The sequence below is a fragment of the Lissotriton vulgaris genome, chromosome 12 (genome assembly GCF_964263255.1).
Source record: "Lissotriton vulgaris chromosome 12, aLisVul1.2, whole genome shotgun sequence".
Classification (NCBI taxonomy): Eukaryota; Metazoa; Chordata; class Amphibia; order Caudata; family Salamandridae; genus Lissotriton; species Lissotriton vulgaris.
In genome coordinates this window covers 719576520-719595426 of record NC_141700.1, presented here as the reverse complement: position 1 = coordinate 719595426, position 18907 = coordinate 719576520, and the positions used below count along the sequence as shown (strand labels likewise).

The 18907-nt window shown below is 43.9% G+C and overlaps 1 protein-coding gene across 1 annotated transcript in view; it reads right to left on the bottom strand.

The window, feature by feature from the left end:
• LOC147678115 (hydroperoxide isomerase ALOXE3-like) overlaps positions 1–18907 on the bottom strand; it is a 250228-nt gene that overhangs the window by 85073 nt on the left and 146248 nt on the right. Inside the window, exon 5 of the mRNA XM_086945977.1 lies at positions 2895–2998. Coding sequence (XP_086802103.1) covers positions 2895–2998 — 104 coding nt within the window. The remainder of the gene's footprint in view (positions 1–2894; positions 2999–18907) is intronic.

The following is an 18907-nucleotide window of genomic DNA, read 5'->3' as shown; positions in this document are numbered from 1 at the left end:
CAGAAGATCTTAGATATTATTAAATATTTAAAGAAACCTAAAGCTCCTGGCCTCTGTGGGTTTTCTATCAAATTATTTTCCTCTGTCTCATCTATTCTTGCTCCTAACTTACTTGAACTCTTTAATTCTTTTTAGTACCATTTTATTTAAATCTAAACCTGAAGGCTCTGTTTTATATGCTCTCATTATTATAATCCCTAAACCAGATAACGATCATACCCTTTGTAAAAAGTATCGTTGAATCTCATTAATCAATTATAACTGTAAAGTTTTTGCAAAAATTCTTGCCTCTAGATTAGAAGATATTATTGCCCTTCTTATTAAACCTGATCAATTTGGATTTATAAAAGGTAGACTTGCCTCAGATCATGCTAGGATGTACTCCAATATCCTTACATTGGGGGGAAATTACACTTCCCCTCTTGCTGCACTATCTCTTGATGCTGAAAAAGATTTTGATCTTATAAATTGGCAATTTATGTTTAAAGCTCTCCATTGGTTTGGTTTTGGTCCTAAGTTTACTTCACTTATTAGGCAACTATTTTCTAACCCACATGCTTGGTTTTTGTTGATGGCTGTTTTCCCTCCTATTTCAACCTACACAGAGGCACTAGACAGGGTTGTCCCCTTTCACCTCTACTATTTCTTCTCTGTCTAGTCCCTTTCTTGAGCGTATTCACTGTAATCCTTCAATATCAGGTTTTCAATATAACTCCCGCTAAACCACTCTCTCCTGTTATGTATACCATGTTTTGTTCTACTTATCCTACCCCTTGTCCTCCCTGCTCCCTTTTTACAAGATATTGATTCATACTCTAAGATATCTGGTTATAAATTAACTTCCATAAAACTTAAATTTTACCATTACACTTCTCATGCTATCAGGTTTATGTTTTCGAATACTAACTTTATGTGGTGTCCTTCTAAGATTGAATACTTAGGTGTCTGGTTTTCATCCACTATTTCACACACTCTCTCACACAATAATAATGCTCTAAAATGTAAAATCCAAAACTTAGTATCTACTTGGTCCCCTCTTCATTTATCCTGGTGGGGTACATTGGATACTATTAAAATGATGAATGTACCTAATGTCCTTTTTACTTTCTATGATAACCTACAATATTCCTAATGATTAGTTCACTGAAATCAATTTCTAAATGTCTCTGGAATAATAAAAATGCTCATATTGCTTTAACTAAATTGATTAGACCTAAACATGAATGTGGTGTTCGCTTCTCTAATTTCAAGGTATATCATTCTGCTTTTTGAATTTAACAAATGTATGCTTTGTCCAGAAATTTTCAAGACTCCCATATACCTAGTTGGAACAAGTTTGAACATTCTTTTTTGCATGAATTTTCGTTTCATGATGCTATTTGTTTGACCAACTTTACTTTTATTTCTAAAAACCCTATTTTAAAAGACTCTCACCATTTAATGAATTTGCAGTTTATTTCTAAATCTGATTTTTATCAAGCTTTCCTTGCCTCTTTTATTTGGGATAACAAATTCTTCAAGTTTCGGCATGTCATTCTATTTTAAACACTTGAAAGAAAAAGGTTTCCTTTATGTTCATCAATATATTTTCTCAAAATTCTTTTCCTCCTTTTGCTTCATTACAAGAGAGATATAGTTTACCCAATCCTTGCCTACCCCAATATTCTAAACTTTCTCTTGTACTTTATTTTTTTTATTGACCAATAACTTTCTTTCTGATTGTACTCTGTTTACTCCCTTGTCACCGCTGTATAATATTGCTTGTGATTCCAATCCTAAAGCATCCCTTATTTTTAAGCTTTTATCTGCTTCTATTCCTAATAGACCTAAATCCCTTCTTGAAATGACATGGGAGCAAGACCGTACTGTGCTCCTCTCTGTTCAAAAATGGGATAAGTTATGGCATAACATTTTCACTTCCTCCAAAGCTTCCAATATCACTTAATCTTTATTTTTCCTGTATAATAGAGCTGGTTTTACACCTACTTCTATTAATTAAATTGAGTTGTCGACTTCACCTTTATGTTGGTCTTGTCTTTCCTCCTGCCATAATGTTTTTGGTTTTTGGAAATCTATTTGGTCTAAATGTTCAAAGATATTCCGATGTAATACACCACTATCATTTCAGAAGGTTTTTCTTGGAACTATTGCTGATTATTTTCATGACCATTCTCCGAAACCGATGTTATTTGATCTTTTTATTGCACTTGCTTTTAAAGTTATACTTTCTTGTTGGAAAGGTAATAATAAACTATGTTTATTAACATGGTTGAATCCTATTTGTGATGAATACAGAATATCTACTGTTTCTACTTCATCGTTATCTCAGAAAATGAAACCTGATCTGTTCGGGTTACCTTTCACTACCTTCTTGACTTTGCACTCATCTCTATCCTAATTTCTATACTTCTCTCTTTTACCTTTTCTTTCTTTCCATCTTCTTTTTATTATTCCTTTCCTTTCTCTTTCTTCCTTCTCTCTTTTGTATAAAATATCAAATTGATTATAGTTAGAGATGTATTTTGCTCAACTTTTTACCCTTTATTATTGATTACATTTTATAGCTTTTTATTTTATAATAAATATTTGCCCATTAATTGCTAATGCTCTGCAATTTGATACCTCATTCTCCTGCCAATTGATGACTGTAATCTTTACCTTTCTTTTTGATTCTAAATAAAAATATTCAACAAAAAAAAGCCCGCCAGCCAGAACATTTTACAAAGTTCTCTTTGTTTATAATGAAAAACACATCTGTAGTTAGATTGTTTGAAATCCTTAAATTGTAATTGAATAGTGAAGTGCTGGAATGCATGCAAGCCTCAGAAATCAGATTGCTTAAAGTAAGCTAGACACACAATGTAAACACCACCTTGTGAAAGGAAATTTCCTACCTGAAGTAGCAGTTTTATGGTTCCAAAAAACCCTCTTGAGCTCTTCAAATGATTTCCAGGATTCCTGACGACCAAAAAATCCTTCCAGTTTGATTTGCAGTGTTCTAGGAGAAAATGGCTTTACTAAGAACCCTCACATTGTGATAAGTATAATGCATATTAGGACATTGTTTTGTACATGGTGCTCAGTGGTTTTTCAAAAAGTGGATTTTTCCAAACCTGAATACTGTTGCTATTTTGAACATTTGTGGATTGTGACAAAGCAGTACAAATTTAGAGAAGGTTGTAAAAGCAACTATGACAGAAGAAAGTAGGAATAAGCATATATGAAATAATCTCTTCTACTGTGTGGAAAGAGTAAGATAAAACATTTTCCAATGAAAGAATATTTCTAGAACAAAGTGTTATCAAAAATCTGTAAGCTTGGGACAGTGGGTAGAAGAGGAGTCAGAAATAGCTAACTATTTTTTTCACTGAAATAATTGCTAATTGCATGGAACCAGTGGACATAACATCATTTCAGTTCAATGAAATCATGAGCTACAAACAACTGTGATTGTGCTTGGAAAGAAAGATAAAGACTTCCTAATAAAGAGGCCCTGTGTCATTAAGAGTCATAACATATATGGGAATATGAGATGGCTCTAGTGGTATTTCTACGTTGGTTGATATGTCAAACTGTTTGCAAGCAAAAATTGGTCAACTTGTAGATTTGCCAAGTACTATTTCCTGAATTGACCACTGTTGATACTGGGTGCTTGCTATCCTCTGATCACCCACTAGCTCCCTGTTTGTGAGCATTGCTGTGTGACTCCCATGTTTCGGTGAATGGGCATTTAGTTCAGGTATGGCTTCACGAATAGCAGAAGCAGCCTTAAAGACTGATTTGAAGTATATAGAGTTAATATAAATTGCTTAATGTAACACCCTCTATCTGGGGGAATTCACTCAATTAAAGGAGACAGGAGACATGCAGATACAATAATTGCGCATAACATGCACACAACATAACTATGAATGATTAAATGGCAAACACTGAAGGGCATCTTAGAGTTATAATGTCAGAATGAGATTAGAAATAAAACCGAATGTTCTTTTCCACAGTCTTCATCCCATATGGAGTGGATGCAGAGCATGGTTAATTTTAAAATGTGCTCACCAAAATAGCTACCCATTTGTACTATGATTCTAAAAGCAGGATTTATGCTTTGTGAACACTGAACAGCCTGTGGCAACAGATAGAGTAAAGGATATTGACATTCTAAAGAAAAACCTTACGTCATGTATGCTTTCAATTGTAAGAGGCCACTCTTGCTGTCTTATAAGAAGCATAATTGCTACAGCAAGTACGGCTCCCTTTAAAGCACCAACATAAATTGTTCTGAATGTCATAACACTCAGGGCCTCATTTATGAGCTCTTGCGTCACTTTTACGCTGCCGGTGCGTCACTTTTTGTGATGCACCAGTGGTGTAAAAAATGCGCCTCGTTGCGCCATATTTACAAAGTGACGTATCTAGGTAGATGCGTCACTTTGTAAACCCCTGCGCCACATTATACCTGCGTCAGGTATAATGTATGCAAGGGGGGGCGAATTGACGCAAGGAAGGGTCGTAGAAGTGACGCAGTGAAATCTATGAGATTTCACTGCGTCACTTTTAGGACGCCGTTGTGTCAAAATCTTGCGCCTGCCTTAAAGCAGGTGTAAGACTGACGCAGGCCCTTTCACCTGGGGCTTCCCCCATGTGAAAGGACGCATTGCTGGAGTTGCGTCACTTTTGTGACACACTCCAGCAATGCGTCACTTTTGCGCTTACAGATACGTCAGAAATACTGACGTATCTGTAACTCCTTGCGACATGATGCGTCATACTGTAAATATGACGCATCAGGAATGTCGAAAGGAGTGCGCACTGAGAAGTGACGCATCTCTGCTTTCATGCAGCGATGCGTCATTTCTCATAAATGAGGCCCTCAGTACTTATGAAGGGGCAAGGCTAGCAGGGCCAAGATGGCAGTCGCACTCTGAAGAGGCTCTGCACACTTACCCCTGTTCTCTGCTTTTAATCCTGGCCAACCTAAGCCATGCACCACCTAGAACTGCCCCATTTGATTCCTGCAGCTGTCCCCTACTGGGGCACCTAATAGCCATGTAGATTGCCCCACAGGAGCAGGTCTCAGAATAAGAACCCAGAGGGGCGTACACCCACATGGCGACAGGCCTTTGGTAACTGTAGTTGTGGTGCTTGCCAGTGAGGCAGAAACTAACTTTCCAGCGGCCCTGGTTGCCCCCCACTCACCTGACGGAGTGTCTGTGGAGGTGGCCACATCAGAGGCTGCCTTGAACAAGAGTCCAATCGGGTCGAACTGTGGCTAGAGTGCTTGTGACAGGTTGTGACAGGTGAGCTGGAGAGTGCTGGTGCCGCTGCCCTCCTGTCTCCGTACCTCTTCCCCTAGATGTGTTGTCAGCGGTTAGCCGGGAGCCATATCAGCCCTAGGCATGACTGTGGGGGTGAAGCAGAAAGCATTGTAGTGAGTTTTTGCACCTGGGCTGGCTCCTGTGCTGCCATTTACTTTTGGACTCCCAGTTGGGGCTTCATGCCTGCCAGGCCTTTGGTGAGGGTGCTGCTGGTGCAGTGACTGCGGGTGAGCCATTGGTGGTCTGCGGAATAAATATTAGGATCACTGGCCCTGGAACTCTGTAAGCCGATCTGGGTCCTCACCCTCTATTGCGGATGCCGGTGACTGGGGCATTTTAACCAGGGGATGATCTGGGCCTGGTCCCGGCTGTCACTGGAGGCTTGCAGTAGGGTGATTAAAGCTGCCCCTGTGCCTAAGATCAGCACCATCCTTCAGGAACTTTCCAGCTCACAGGCCTACTGCTGCAGCAACTTTGGGGGCCCTGGATGCCGAAGGGTGGATCAGACTTGACCTCAAAAGTGCTGAAATGTCAATCTGTCCTTGTGGCCCAGCCCAGAGATGTCCCCCCCCCCTCCACCTGCGTTGTCATGCCAAATTTGGTTGTAGCCACAAATAAATAAATAAATATGAAACCCTCATTGGCCTCATTAACCTATACATGCTTAACCAACCTCAGCAACAGTGGGAGCCAAACCGCCTGTGCAATGGCGATTTCTATTGTAAACTCCCTCTGAAGCTCTATGGGAGCTCTTGATAGGTGTCACTGACACAGCCCTTCTGCAATGCTGATCACATAACAACTGGACATGCCTCCCGGTAGCTGGGGCTGGACTCTTCTCACACCAATAGCCTGGCTGTGCTGCGATTGGATACAGCGGTACAAAAGGGGGTGGTGATGGACGGAGCGTCTGAATCAATCAAACACTCACACCCAGTCAAAAGATCTGGGTTTAATCCATCACCGTTCTTTAGCCCACTCTGCCACCCCAGTTCAGACATAGCTATATGCAAATCAGTTTGACCCTGTGCCTCATGGGAACAGTCCAGCCCGAACTGCCAAGCCATGTCTTCCCTGGACCGGAAACAAGCTTCCGATTGGATACAGGGCTGATTGCACCCTGGTGTGTGTGACACATGCCGCCCCTGGCCTCTTGTTAGAGGCTGCCTACATCATGGCCCACCCGTGGTGCAGGCTGCATTGCAGGGGGCTTGCCAGCAAGGATAGTAAAATACTTCTGGGCAGGGTTGATTGGGATTAGAATTCGGCCCGGGCAGGCTAAAAAAAGTGGCTCACATTTGCATATTGCCCTGCAAAACACTGCTTCAGCCAAATTTTATTTAAAAAAAAGGGGTGAGGGGGTTTAAAAAAATGCACGGATTAGTTTACACTGGTGAAACACCTGAAAACAAGCAAGGTCACTCTTGCTCAGGCCCCCTGCACTGCTCAATATACATATATGAATGGGCCGGCCCAGCGAGATAAAGGGGTGACATCTCTGCTTTGATAAGAGGGAGGTAATGGACACCCATCTACCTCCAGAAGGGCCGCTCGGGCACCCACTGGGCCGCTGGAAGCATTGAATAATGCAGAAAACGCCCAAAATTGGCCCCTAAGGCTGCTCAAGAAGGCAGCCCATAGCTGGAACTGGACACCGGCCCCTCGGGCATTGCCCGAGTGCCCTCGTTACCAATCCGATGCTGCTTCTGAACCACCTCAATTGCTGCACTGCTAGTTATCTGTAGGTACTGACAGATGAGCCTGAGTTCGGGGGACCCACGGAGGCAGCAGGTACACCGGCCGGACCCAGAAGCAGACCCTGTGATTCTCACTGCACTGCTGCTCTCTGTCGCAGGACTAGGAATGTTCATGCTGCAGTGCCAATGACCTTACTGGTGCACCCAAGAAGGCACTGGGGTGGGCAGCTTCTACTGCGACCTCTGGTGATCAAACTCTTCTGGAACATCCCAGGATGCTCATGCTGCAGTGCCCCTTGCTCTCTAAGGCAAATGAAAGCTGGCCCATTCTGGAGGTGAACCATCAATACTTATAAGCTCAGGTGAAGGCAGTAGGGGAACTCTCACCAGCGGTGGCTTTGGCCTCAGGAGAGCAACATATTTCTCTCTGTTGGAGGCTAACCGTGGACACCCTCAGGAGTGTGACGCCTGGATTGGACCATCTGATGCTTAATGCACGACTCTCAGCCATGGGCCGACTACGCACAGGAGCTCAACAGGTGACATCATTGCAGCCGCCAGTCATGTACAGTATTTGTAAAGCGCGAACAATTACCCGAAGGTGTCAAGGCGCTGGGGGCCGTCGGGAAGATTAAGCCAACTATCGCCCAGAGTCACATGGTGCTGAGCAGACCCCTGCCACCTGACCCGGGGATCAAACCATGATCCCCAGCATCCAGCGTCAGTCGCCCTGGCTGCTGCGCCACACCTCTTCCACCAGTCATGGAGCAGTCATGGAGCAGCGACCTAGAGCAGCGACCTAGAGACTGCACGGCGGCAGGACAGCTGGTCTCAGCCAACACCAATGGCGCTAAACTTGAAACTGTACTACAAGCAGTGGAAAAGTTGGGAACCACCCTTGAGCAGACGCACACAATACTTGAAGGCAGAATTGATAAAGTAACAGCAGACTTTACATTACTACATGCTGAGCATCTCACATTAGCAGGCAAAATACAAAGTGTTGAACACAAGCTAGCTGAGCTTCAGCTGACCATGCACGAAAAAGCAGCATTAATGTAGGCACTGGTGGATAGTGTGTATGCACTGGTATATATGGTGAAGGACAAGGAGAGCCGCTCCAAAAAGAACAACATATGCTTGTTGGTCCTTCTGGATAGTGTGGAGGGCTTGGATGTAATTACCTATGCTAAGCCATGGATTCGCAGTCTGCTTCCTGGGGTGGCGCCAACCCTAGACCTTCCCTGTTCTGCCTGCTCAACTATCGGGACCACAACTCCATTCTGCATAAAGTGCATAATTTGCAAGAGATAAAAGTGGGCAACGCCTCTGTCATGCTCATTCCAGACTACACCTTGGCAGTACAGTGACAGAGGGGCTCTTTCCTTGGGGTTAAGTGGTGCCTCAGCAAACTGGACATTCGATACGCACTACTGTTTCCTGCCTAACTCCGAGCGATGGCAGGTGGGGCCACACATTTCTTCGACTCTGCAGAAGATGCCTGAGGTTAGGTGGAGTCCAACTGACTAGCGTCAAGGAGGCCTGGGCCCACTGAATTGGCGCAGGCTCGGTGTGGCTGGGAGCCACCACAGGGGGTGGCACACACAGGGCCGTTGCCTCTCACAACTGGGCCCCATCTCAAACCTGGGACAAGTACCACCAGAACTACTTGAGTCCCTACAGATGGCAGCCACAATGCCAGAACATAATCAGAGTCAATATCTGTTGTAAATAGGATGGTGATAGATAACAGGATACTTCTAGTTGATTACATGTAGATTTATTGTAGGACACAGCCATATTACAAGAAGAATCAATATACAACAATATCCTTACACAACCTCTGTGAAATCCTTTAGTGATGAAGGCTCCTCCACAAGATGGCCCTCAAGAGTAGACTCAATGTCCCCAAAGCAGCTGATGATCTAAGAATATAGGTTGACTCTTGTCTGCACACCTTAAAATGTTCACTATTTCTTATCGTTGCCATTCACTTCCACTGCAAGTACTAACATTTCTTATTTGGCAGCCAATGCTGGCCTGGCCTACAGAGACACATCAGCTTCTTCAACACCCAAGTGGACTTTATATTGCCTTGCATCGCTGACTAACACGCACCAATTATGGTAGTTGGCCTCTTCCTACCTTGCTACATGGGGTTCTGCAACCCTGGCTCTCGCAATCCCCCTGATGCTTTCTTTAACTGGCTTCTGCAGCCGGTATTTGCCAAATATCATTTGGCAGTGTGGGCAGATACCTGTTGCTCCTACCCTGTCATAATGTTACCTGTTGAAACATTCCCCTTCCCCACAATTACATCAAGGTTCCCGGGAGGTCCCAGCCCCCTTCCCGCTATTATCTTTGTGCCTCAAATGTGCCTCCATCCCATGGTGCACTGCCATCAATGTGGTCTTGATCCAGTCCTTACATGTCACACAATACAATTATTACCTAGAATGTGAGGGGCACTCACACTCCCGGGTCAATATTCCATATTCTCTTATCTTGAACACATGTCAGCACACATCGCTCTTTTACAGGAGACAAGCCTGACACAGACTGAGGCCTGTAAATTCCAGAGGTGTGGTGTAGGCGTGGAGTAGGCATGGTGTAGTATTCGCCATTGACTTCTCCTCTTATGCCAGGGGGCTACTGATCTGGGTGAGACCAGGAGTCTTCTTCGTAAGAGAAGAGGTTGAGGCAGATGCTGTAGTTTGATATGTGTTGATTCACAGCCAACATGATGGCCATCGCCTTTCTGCTAGTGGCAAAATATGCCCCTACCATGGAATTTAACTAATTCCTGCGCACATTGACAGGCAAATTGTGTGGAGCTCCTTGGCTCCCTGGGGGGATTTCAGCTCTGTGCTGGGCATGGCCCTTCCTTCCCCTACCTTGCACGTTAGCCACATCCAATGCCCAGATGCTCAGTGACTGGCTTCTTCACTGGCAGCTTGTAGATATCTGGCTCCAGCAACACTACCATGCAACTATGCTTCTTTATTCATCACCACACATCTTGCATGCTTGACCTGCCTACTCCCTGCAGTCCAGCAAACAGATTACCGGTGGTGTACACATTTCGATCATAACCCTCAATTCTTGCAACTAGCATGGGACAATAACACACACCTGCAATACTCACATGGCGGCTACAAGACACAGTGCTTGAAGATCCGTCATTTTGTGCATCCTTGGGTGCCGCTACAGCTGACTATTTCGAGATTAACAACACTGCCACTGGCAAACGGTTTGAATGGGATGCCTTTAAAATGACCATTAGAGGGCATTGCTGGGGACTGAATTGGAACATTCACAAACAGCTGGATGGTGATATCAAACTCATTGAGCACATGCTCTTGAGACTGGAGATGAGTAAAGTGACTGACTTGGCATATGTCCATTGTCTGTCACAGGTGCACTGCGAACAATCTTCACTGTTGGAAGACTGAAGGGCCTGAACTACACTGGGAACTCAACCCACACTCATGTGACAGTGGACCAGGCCAGGCGCCTACCAGCATGACTGATACACCAGGATTGACTTCAGCAGCCTATCTTTTCTTTAAACTCTTCAGCGGGGCAGCTTCTGCACACTCAAAATTAAATACATGAGGAACTAACAAAACATTACACCCTACTATACAAGTCAGTCGCTAACACCAGCCCAGATCCTCTTGAGGACTTCTACTCCACAACCCACCTGCCCACCATCACACCTGAGCAGAGCATGGAACTAGATGAGCCTATCACACTCTTAGAAATCCCTGAAGCTATTAGAGGCCTAACCATGGGCAAGTTCCTGGGGCTGGAAGGCTTACCTGCTAAATATTAAAACGCCTATGCCCCTGAGATTTCCCCCAAACTACTTGCCCTCTATGAAGTGTTCCTATCTGCCTCCTCCATTCCGAGATCCCTGAGTAAGACCCTGCTCATTTCCCAACCCAAACTGGACAGAGACCCTACTGTCCCGGGTCCCTACCGGCCACTGACACTGCTAAAAACTGTTTATAAGATCTTGGCCAGAGTGCTAGAAGACAAACTGGCACCCTTAGCCCTGTCCCTGGTTCACACCAATTAGAATGGGTTCATGTCAGCCCGCAACACATCACTCAATTTACTGCGTTTCCTCCGGGTCTCTAAATGTTTTTTGCAGCAAGGGCCTCACTGGCATGCCTGGACCTTGACCTCAAGAAAGCCTTCGAAACAATTGCGTGGGGGTTCCTATTTTGTATTCTGCCATGCTACAGTATCGGGCACGCTTTCTCCACCTGGTCAAGCTGCTATACACCAGGCCATCAGCCATTGTTGAGATAGGCTCTTATGTTTCGGACCCTATCTCAATAATCAAGGGCTCCTATCAGGGCTGCCAGCTATCCCCCTTGCTGTTTTACTTAGCTATTGAGCCATTTGCCATGGCAATCTAAGCAAGCGGTGTGGAGTGGGGCATCCCACTGGAGGACGGAACTCGAAATATGCTGACAACCTGCTCCTGTACACACAACAGATGTAGGTGGCGAATGATACACTGGCCCAGACTCTCAATAAATTTGCAGCCATTTTAGGCCTGAAGGTTAAGTGAGCCAAGCCCTGCTTGTTCCCATTCACCCCTTCATATCCTAATCCCACTTTTATCCTTAATGGTGTTCCTGTGGCATGGCAGCCCCCTGTTTTCTGGTACATGGGAATCAGGGTGTACCATCAACCAACAGACCTGTTGTAGGGAAATGTGGTGAAGGTAATAACTGCTATTAGATCCCAGATGTCGTTTTGGCGTAGACTCTTACTGTCTGTTATGGGTCACATAGCCCTGATTAAAATGGTGGTCCTACCGCAACTACTGTTGCGTGCTTATCTAGGTTCCTGATCGATACTGTGACCTTATGCCCCTATTCGGCTATAAATCCATTTATTCCCTATATTGGCATAACCGTTCAAGTGCGATTTTCTGAAAAGTCATCTCTGGCCTCACACGAACAGAGCCACATTCCAGCATGACTCTCTGCTACTTCCTTTGCGACCAATTAGTGCAATGACAGAGCAGCAGTCACTATCTGATATTCCTAGATAACACTCCGAGTTCTTCAACAAGATAAAAACTTAGCAAACCTGGAAATCCCCGCTTGCTATGTTTTGATTAGTAATGGAACTCTAATGAGCAACTGATAACTGTCACTTCCTAGTGACATCTTTAATTGACGTCTTATGTCCAGCAAACTTGCGTCAAACCCGGCACCTGTCAGGTATAAATATTACCAACGTTGCCTTAAGCAATGAGCAAACCTGTTGCTGATGCCAGCTGCCTGCATGACCCCGTGTTGGTAAAAACTAGCACTCTGTCGCTGCAGCCTGCTATCCTGTGGTGGTGAAGCTACTGATGACCATTATCGCCGCTACAGCGCGAACTATGGTTCAGTACGCTTGAGGAGCCGTGCAGCCGTCCTCTGCGAAGACATCCAGCCCAGCTGCCCGCGGACGCTGTCACCCCTCCTTCCTCGACGCGCTGAGAGAAGCCGCTGCCTTTCTCGTGCAGAGAAATCCAGTCCCGGCGCTTCCAGTTTACCCTCGCGGGTGACTGGGATATCGAGAGAGACCCCTGAAGGAGATACCAATCCTCCATCATTCTATTCTGAGGTATGGTGTTGACTAAACCCTTAGACGAGAATTCTTGCAACAAACCTTGGCAAAACCAACTTAACTTAAGCTACTTACTTACTCCCCTTCTCACGTGTTAGGCTTAGGTCAGGCACACTGGGGTAGGCTTAGTTAGAAGCACCAGTTGAGTATGTTAGCCTAATGTATATATGACTGTATATATGTTTTATTACTTTTAAACCATTGTATGGCTAAGAAACCATATCAATGCTTTTACAGTTCTATTTCGCAATACTTATCTTACTGTACGTACTTTTCATAATAACAGTTATTGCAATTGTGGCAATACATTTCTCTTGTACGAGAAGAAAGACTGTTCAATAAATGTTAACCCTTTATTGACTAAACGCCCGTCTCTCTATTCTCTACATCTTGTGAAAGTAAACTGCACTAGACTGACTGAGTGAAATCTGTGTCTATTGTTTCACACGACCCTAGAGATCGACTCTTGATCTGAGGAGCAAAGTTGTCATGTTGCACGGTTGTTGGAAAACTGAATCCCTTCTTGTCTGTGCCAAGGAAGCTGATCACTTCCTATGCAGAGAAGAAAGTTTCCAGTGACCTCTGAGCTAGTTGGTAACACAACCCAATTAAGTTTAGCATAGTCAGTGGAGGCCTGGAATATCCGCAGTTCCACGTCGATACTACTGTTTATGGTATTCCAATGCGCAGGGCCTAGTGGGAAACTAGGAACTACACTACATGGCGCCCAACGTTTGGTAAGGCGATAAACTAACGCAAGACTTATAGAGTAACTCAGTCGTGCATATTTCACACCCCTTTTCTCCCGTAAATACTCCAATAGACGTCTGGAGTGGGTGAAAGGTTAAAATCCGCCCGACCTTAGTAGGAAGAGATTCCTATGTAAAGCTCTGGTTTATTCAACGTTGAAGGATACAGTGTTCCAAAATATTGTGCATCTAATCTTTGTCTCCTTGGAGACCTACTCTGCAAAACCTGCATTTATACAATGTCAGTAGAAAACAACGGCACCGCTGGGGCCGCAGCAGATGCGACTCAGCAAGGTCCCGAATATACAGACCCGGATGCTATTATCATCCCGGTCCAGTTAAGAAGATCTATAACTTTAAAACTTATAGAAAACGGACTGCCACCTCAAGGTGGTACAGTAATTTTCGTGATAGAGGCTCACGAGTATCGGCAGACAGAGGTATTCTATTCATGGATAAACTTTCCAGCGGTAAACGCTATAACACAAGAGTTTCACTATTACAAAATAGAGGAACCTCCGGATGAGTACGCCCCTTTCGAGGAGGTTGAAATTCCACTTAAATTTCAAGAGCACCTGCTCTGGTTTAATGGCGCCCTAAAACACAATGATCACATAACCAGGCTCGGTCCACTAGGTAGACCAGGAGCCACGTGGCCGGTTCTAGCCAGCTACACACCACATCCTGACATTGCAAAAATGTCTAAAGAAGAACTCTTAGTTAACATAGGAGAATTAACAAAAGCATATAGAGAGTTAGTAAAATTATTTAAAAATAATTTAAATACTCCTAAAAAGAGCTGGGATGGAAATAAACAATCCACTCCCAAGGAAAAAGTTTTCCAGTCCAGAGGAAGGTCTCCTCGACGGAGGGAAAGAACTCCGACTCGAGAACGCCAGTCTCCCCAGAGGGAGCCCTCTGAGAAAAGATATAACCTTAGAAATAGGGATAATCTAAAAAAACCTGATAGATATCAAAGTATTGATACACGTCCCTCTCGATCTTTTCCACAGAATTCGGAAAGAAGAGGACGGTCAGACCCAGGAGAGCACACCAAGTCCAAAGACAAGGAACCTGCTCAAAATAAGAAATCTCAATTTCAGAAAAAGAAGGTAGCCAGTATTAGAGTAATCAACCATGCCGAGAATACTGAGGACACAGTTGAAAAACGGGGAGTGGGCATTGACAATGTTGGACAGTGCAGCAGAGATCAGTATAGCGCGCAAGATCTTGATGAGTCATCTGGAGACAGTGGACACGAATGAATTCATTCAGGTTGAAACTGCCGACGCCAGACTTAGCGAGCCCCATAAAATATACGAAATAACATTGCGTATAGAGGGTGATAAGACTAGGAAAATTAAGGGTCTATTTTGGGATAAGCTCTCAAAAGGCTATGATATTCTGTTAGCTGAAAAAGATTGGCCCCCGGAGTTTGTCAGGGAGTGCCCTCGTGGCGAAGAAGTGATTATGCCTGCCTTCTCGAATCACATTCCGATTCATAAAAAATACACATATGCAAGGAAATGGGCAGTAGCCCAGGCACCTGCATTGTATAAAAATCATGTAGGATGGGATGAGGATTCACCTCCTCACAAAATCCAACTAAAAAGTGAACCAACTGCCCAACGGCAGTATCCCATAAAGCAAGAAGCTAAAAAACAAGTCAGGGAGATCTTAGATCAACTTGAGTACCAGGGGGTGATTGAAACATGCACCTCTCAAATGAACAATCCTTTGTTTCCTGTCTCCAAGCCAGACAATTCATATCGTCTAGTTTTGGACTCCAGACATCTTAATACATGTTGCAAAACTTTTGCAGTACAAAACTCGCATAGTGCAGCCCTAATGAATAATATAGTTAGGAAAAAATATAAAACGACATTAGACATTTCTAATGGTTTCTTTTGTCAAAACATTGCACCAGAAAGCAGGTACTTGACCGCTTTCTCCGCATTTGGGTCACAGAAAAATTCTGTCGACTCCCACAGGGGTTCAAGAACAGCCCAGGACTATTCTCAGCTAGGGTAACAGAGTTACTACAAATCTATGATGATGAAGCATTATCTTACGTAGATGATATTTATCTCACAGACGACGACTTGGATACTCACTTGAAAAGAGTGAATACCATTATACTTGGGTTCGCAGCAGAGGGTTACAAATTCAACTTTAAAAAGTCCCGAATTGCCCATCTGACAGTACTGTTCTTAGGGTACGAATTATCAAGTGAAGGGAAAAGCCTAGCGGACAACTTCTTAGAGAAGTGCGCTGTACTCCAAGCACCAAAAACGCTGAAGAATTTACAATCCATTCTAGGTTTTCTGAATTTCGGAAGAACTTACATACTAAATTACGCAGAGAGGGTTAAACCTCTCTACGAACTAATAAAACCTGATTTAAAACAAATCAATTGGACTCAAAAACACACAGAAATTTTGAGATCACTGCAAACAGACATGTTAGCAAAAACAAAATTAGATACACGTGACAACACACGTGATCTTGTAATCCGAGTCATCCCAGGAAGATGCGGATTCACATACCTAACCTCTAATGAGGGAGAAAAGGTACCAATTTCAATTAAATCTCACTTGTACACACAAGCAGAAAAAACATTCAGTCGCACAGAAAGAACTGTGAACGCAGTGCAAATCGCATTGGCAAATGAACGAGAACTAGCACACGGCAAACGGATTAATATCCTTACAGCGGAATCCGCCTTCGAGGCGCTATTCAGCCCAGTAAACCTGCCTACAGTGTCACTGGATCCGAAATGGATACAGTACATAGATTCTCTAGGAGCGGAGGACGTGAAATACTATTTCGCCCCGCAATTTGAAGAACTGAATGATTTAGAATATGAAGAAGAATATCCTCTGCCAATCGAGATTCTGCCTCTCCCACAATACGCCTGTATAATCTATACAGATAGCTTTGTACAGCATTTTAATGTAGAGAGTAAATCCTACAATGCAGCATGTGCGATCATTAAAGGTCGTTGGCTGTGCGGTAAATTCAGACCGAAAGTAACAAAAACTGAATCTGTAAGAAACTGTTCGGTTCAAAGAACTGAAATCAGATCTTTAAAGATGGCGCTCGAAAATGCAGAACGTGAATTCCCGACACTTATAGTGTGCGATTCTCATTTTTGCGTCAACTCTTACAACAATAAACTGCAGAGTTGGATTGAAAACGACTACAAAGATGACACAGGTGCCACAATAAAGCATAAATTGCTCTGGAACGAGGTAGCTCTTTTAAGTAAAGAACTACAAAAGACTCACGTGATTCACGCACAGAGTCTTCAACGTGATGGCGTTCACGTTGCAGGGAATTCATTGGCTAATACAGCCACCGCGGAAGCAACTAACCCGGCTTCCGTAGCCGCAAAAAAGCGTACAGATAAGTACATAGACGGGGAAACCATACTGGCAGTAAAAACGACCGTAAAAGGCGACTGTGCAGCACTACCCGTAAACTATCCACTCAATTATGCATACATAATCGATGCAAACTCCGTTCCTTTTGCTCGAATCCCTGGAGTGGGGGACAGAGTAATTCCAAACAGGAGCAGGAGGGGCTTCCTCCTACTGGAAGCACACATGGGGTTGGGTCTGAGACACCAAACAATCAAAGCCTCTCTGAAAGAATTACAATCAGAGTACTGGTGGCCAGGAATGAGTATAGATATTCAATGTTTTGCTCAAAATTGTGAAAACTGCAACCGAGATCGCAGAAATGAACAGGCCAGGGTAGTTTCAGGATCCCTTCTAGACAGCATAAGGCGGTCTATCTGCGCAATCAAAGAAGAGAAGCGCGTCCCAGTGTACACCATTAAGACAATAAGCACTTAAAAAATGAGGTCCCCAGCGCTCGGCTGACGCTAGAACGGTTATAAAAGATTTGCGAGTCTTTATCGGCATATACGCAATTACCACGTTCCATTCTGACCAGGGTCCTGCTTTCAGCTCTCGAGCCTATAAGGAGGCCATGGCCAGCATGGGAATTGGGTTGCGGTATTCTTGTCCGTCGCACCCCGAAGGGAATAGTGTGGTAGAAAGAAAAAACCGTGACATAAAGCAATCTATAACAGCGAAGGTATTAGGTTCAGGCGCTGGGTGGGTCAAACATTTAATAAGTGTCCAGACTAGTCTTAACAACATGCCAAGAAATTCTCTAAAAGGTTTCAGCCCATACGAACTATTGTTCGGAATTAGAATGAACGTTCAGGACCTCGATAGTCAGATGTCAGTGGTACAAGCAGAAACAAAGCAGTTTGAAGTAAAAGACCGTTTGGCTGTTTTACAGGAACTGAATGAAACAAGAAAATCATTAAGCAACATAAAGTTAAAGCAACAGCCAAATACCACTGACGAGGCACCACCCGCAACAGCCCCAGCAAGGCCTGTCTGGATTCCAAAGATTGGGGATCTAGTCAGAGAAAAGATCGCGGTTAAGAAGGAATTTGGGCCTTCTTACAGAAAAGCAGTACCTGTCTTAGCAGTCACCGGAACAAGATCAGTTGTGCTACCGCCCCTTGCTGGTAAAAAGGAGAACAGAGTCGTGTCTATCGATCTGGTAAAACCACAAGCATGTGGCCTATAATCAACAGTAGGCCCAGTGGACTCCCAAGAAACAACAGAATACCCAAACTTGCAACAATCCAAGAGGTTCAAACTGAAAGACTCATCACATTCGATCAGCCTGCGGTGCACAATGAAGGACTATGCAATAATGCCATGGAACTCGTGCCTCTTGAAACACAGATTGAAACAGTTCGTCAAGAAACAACACCAGTCTACACTAATGTGGCATCAGAAAGTGCTACCGAGAGACAGATTGAAAAAACAATCCCATCAATTGACAGAACTGCCTCTGGTTATTTCATCAACTTCGACAACTTCTCTGAAGATTTTAACGACCCCGAAGTGATGCCAGAAACAAAAAAGTCTTTTAAAGAAAAAGCAACGGAACTCTTTCATCAACTGAAGGAAATCTACTTAATTTCCCCTTGGCTAGAGTTCTGGTTTGGTCTAGGTGTATTTTTCCTCCTGCTTTGGCTCATCATGGTACTGTGTTTGGGAAAATTCATTGAAGGAAAATATATTACAATGGACACAGCAAGTCAGAACATCAACCTAGTCTTGAAACCACACAGATCATCCCATGTGAAGAAAAGAGAACTGTCAACAGTAAATGTCACAGCAATTCCAATACCTGGTGGGGTAGTATGGGAGAAAACAGACTATGAGATCTATGGTCCGGTCGAAATCCTGAAGTATCCTCATCAACTAAAGGTTTCCTTAAGTGACTTTGTGACACCAAGTACATTCTCTGATGATTGGGACTTTAACAGTATTAATGACATGATGTCTGATTTAGTAATGTCAGCTAGATTCACAGATCATGATTATTTACAAGGTTCATCTAGTTGTGAGCAGTTATTCTGTTATACCCACTATGGGGATCATTACTTGCATAAATCTGCACAGTCTAGAAATGTTTTTAT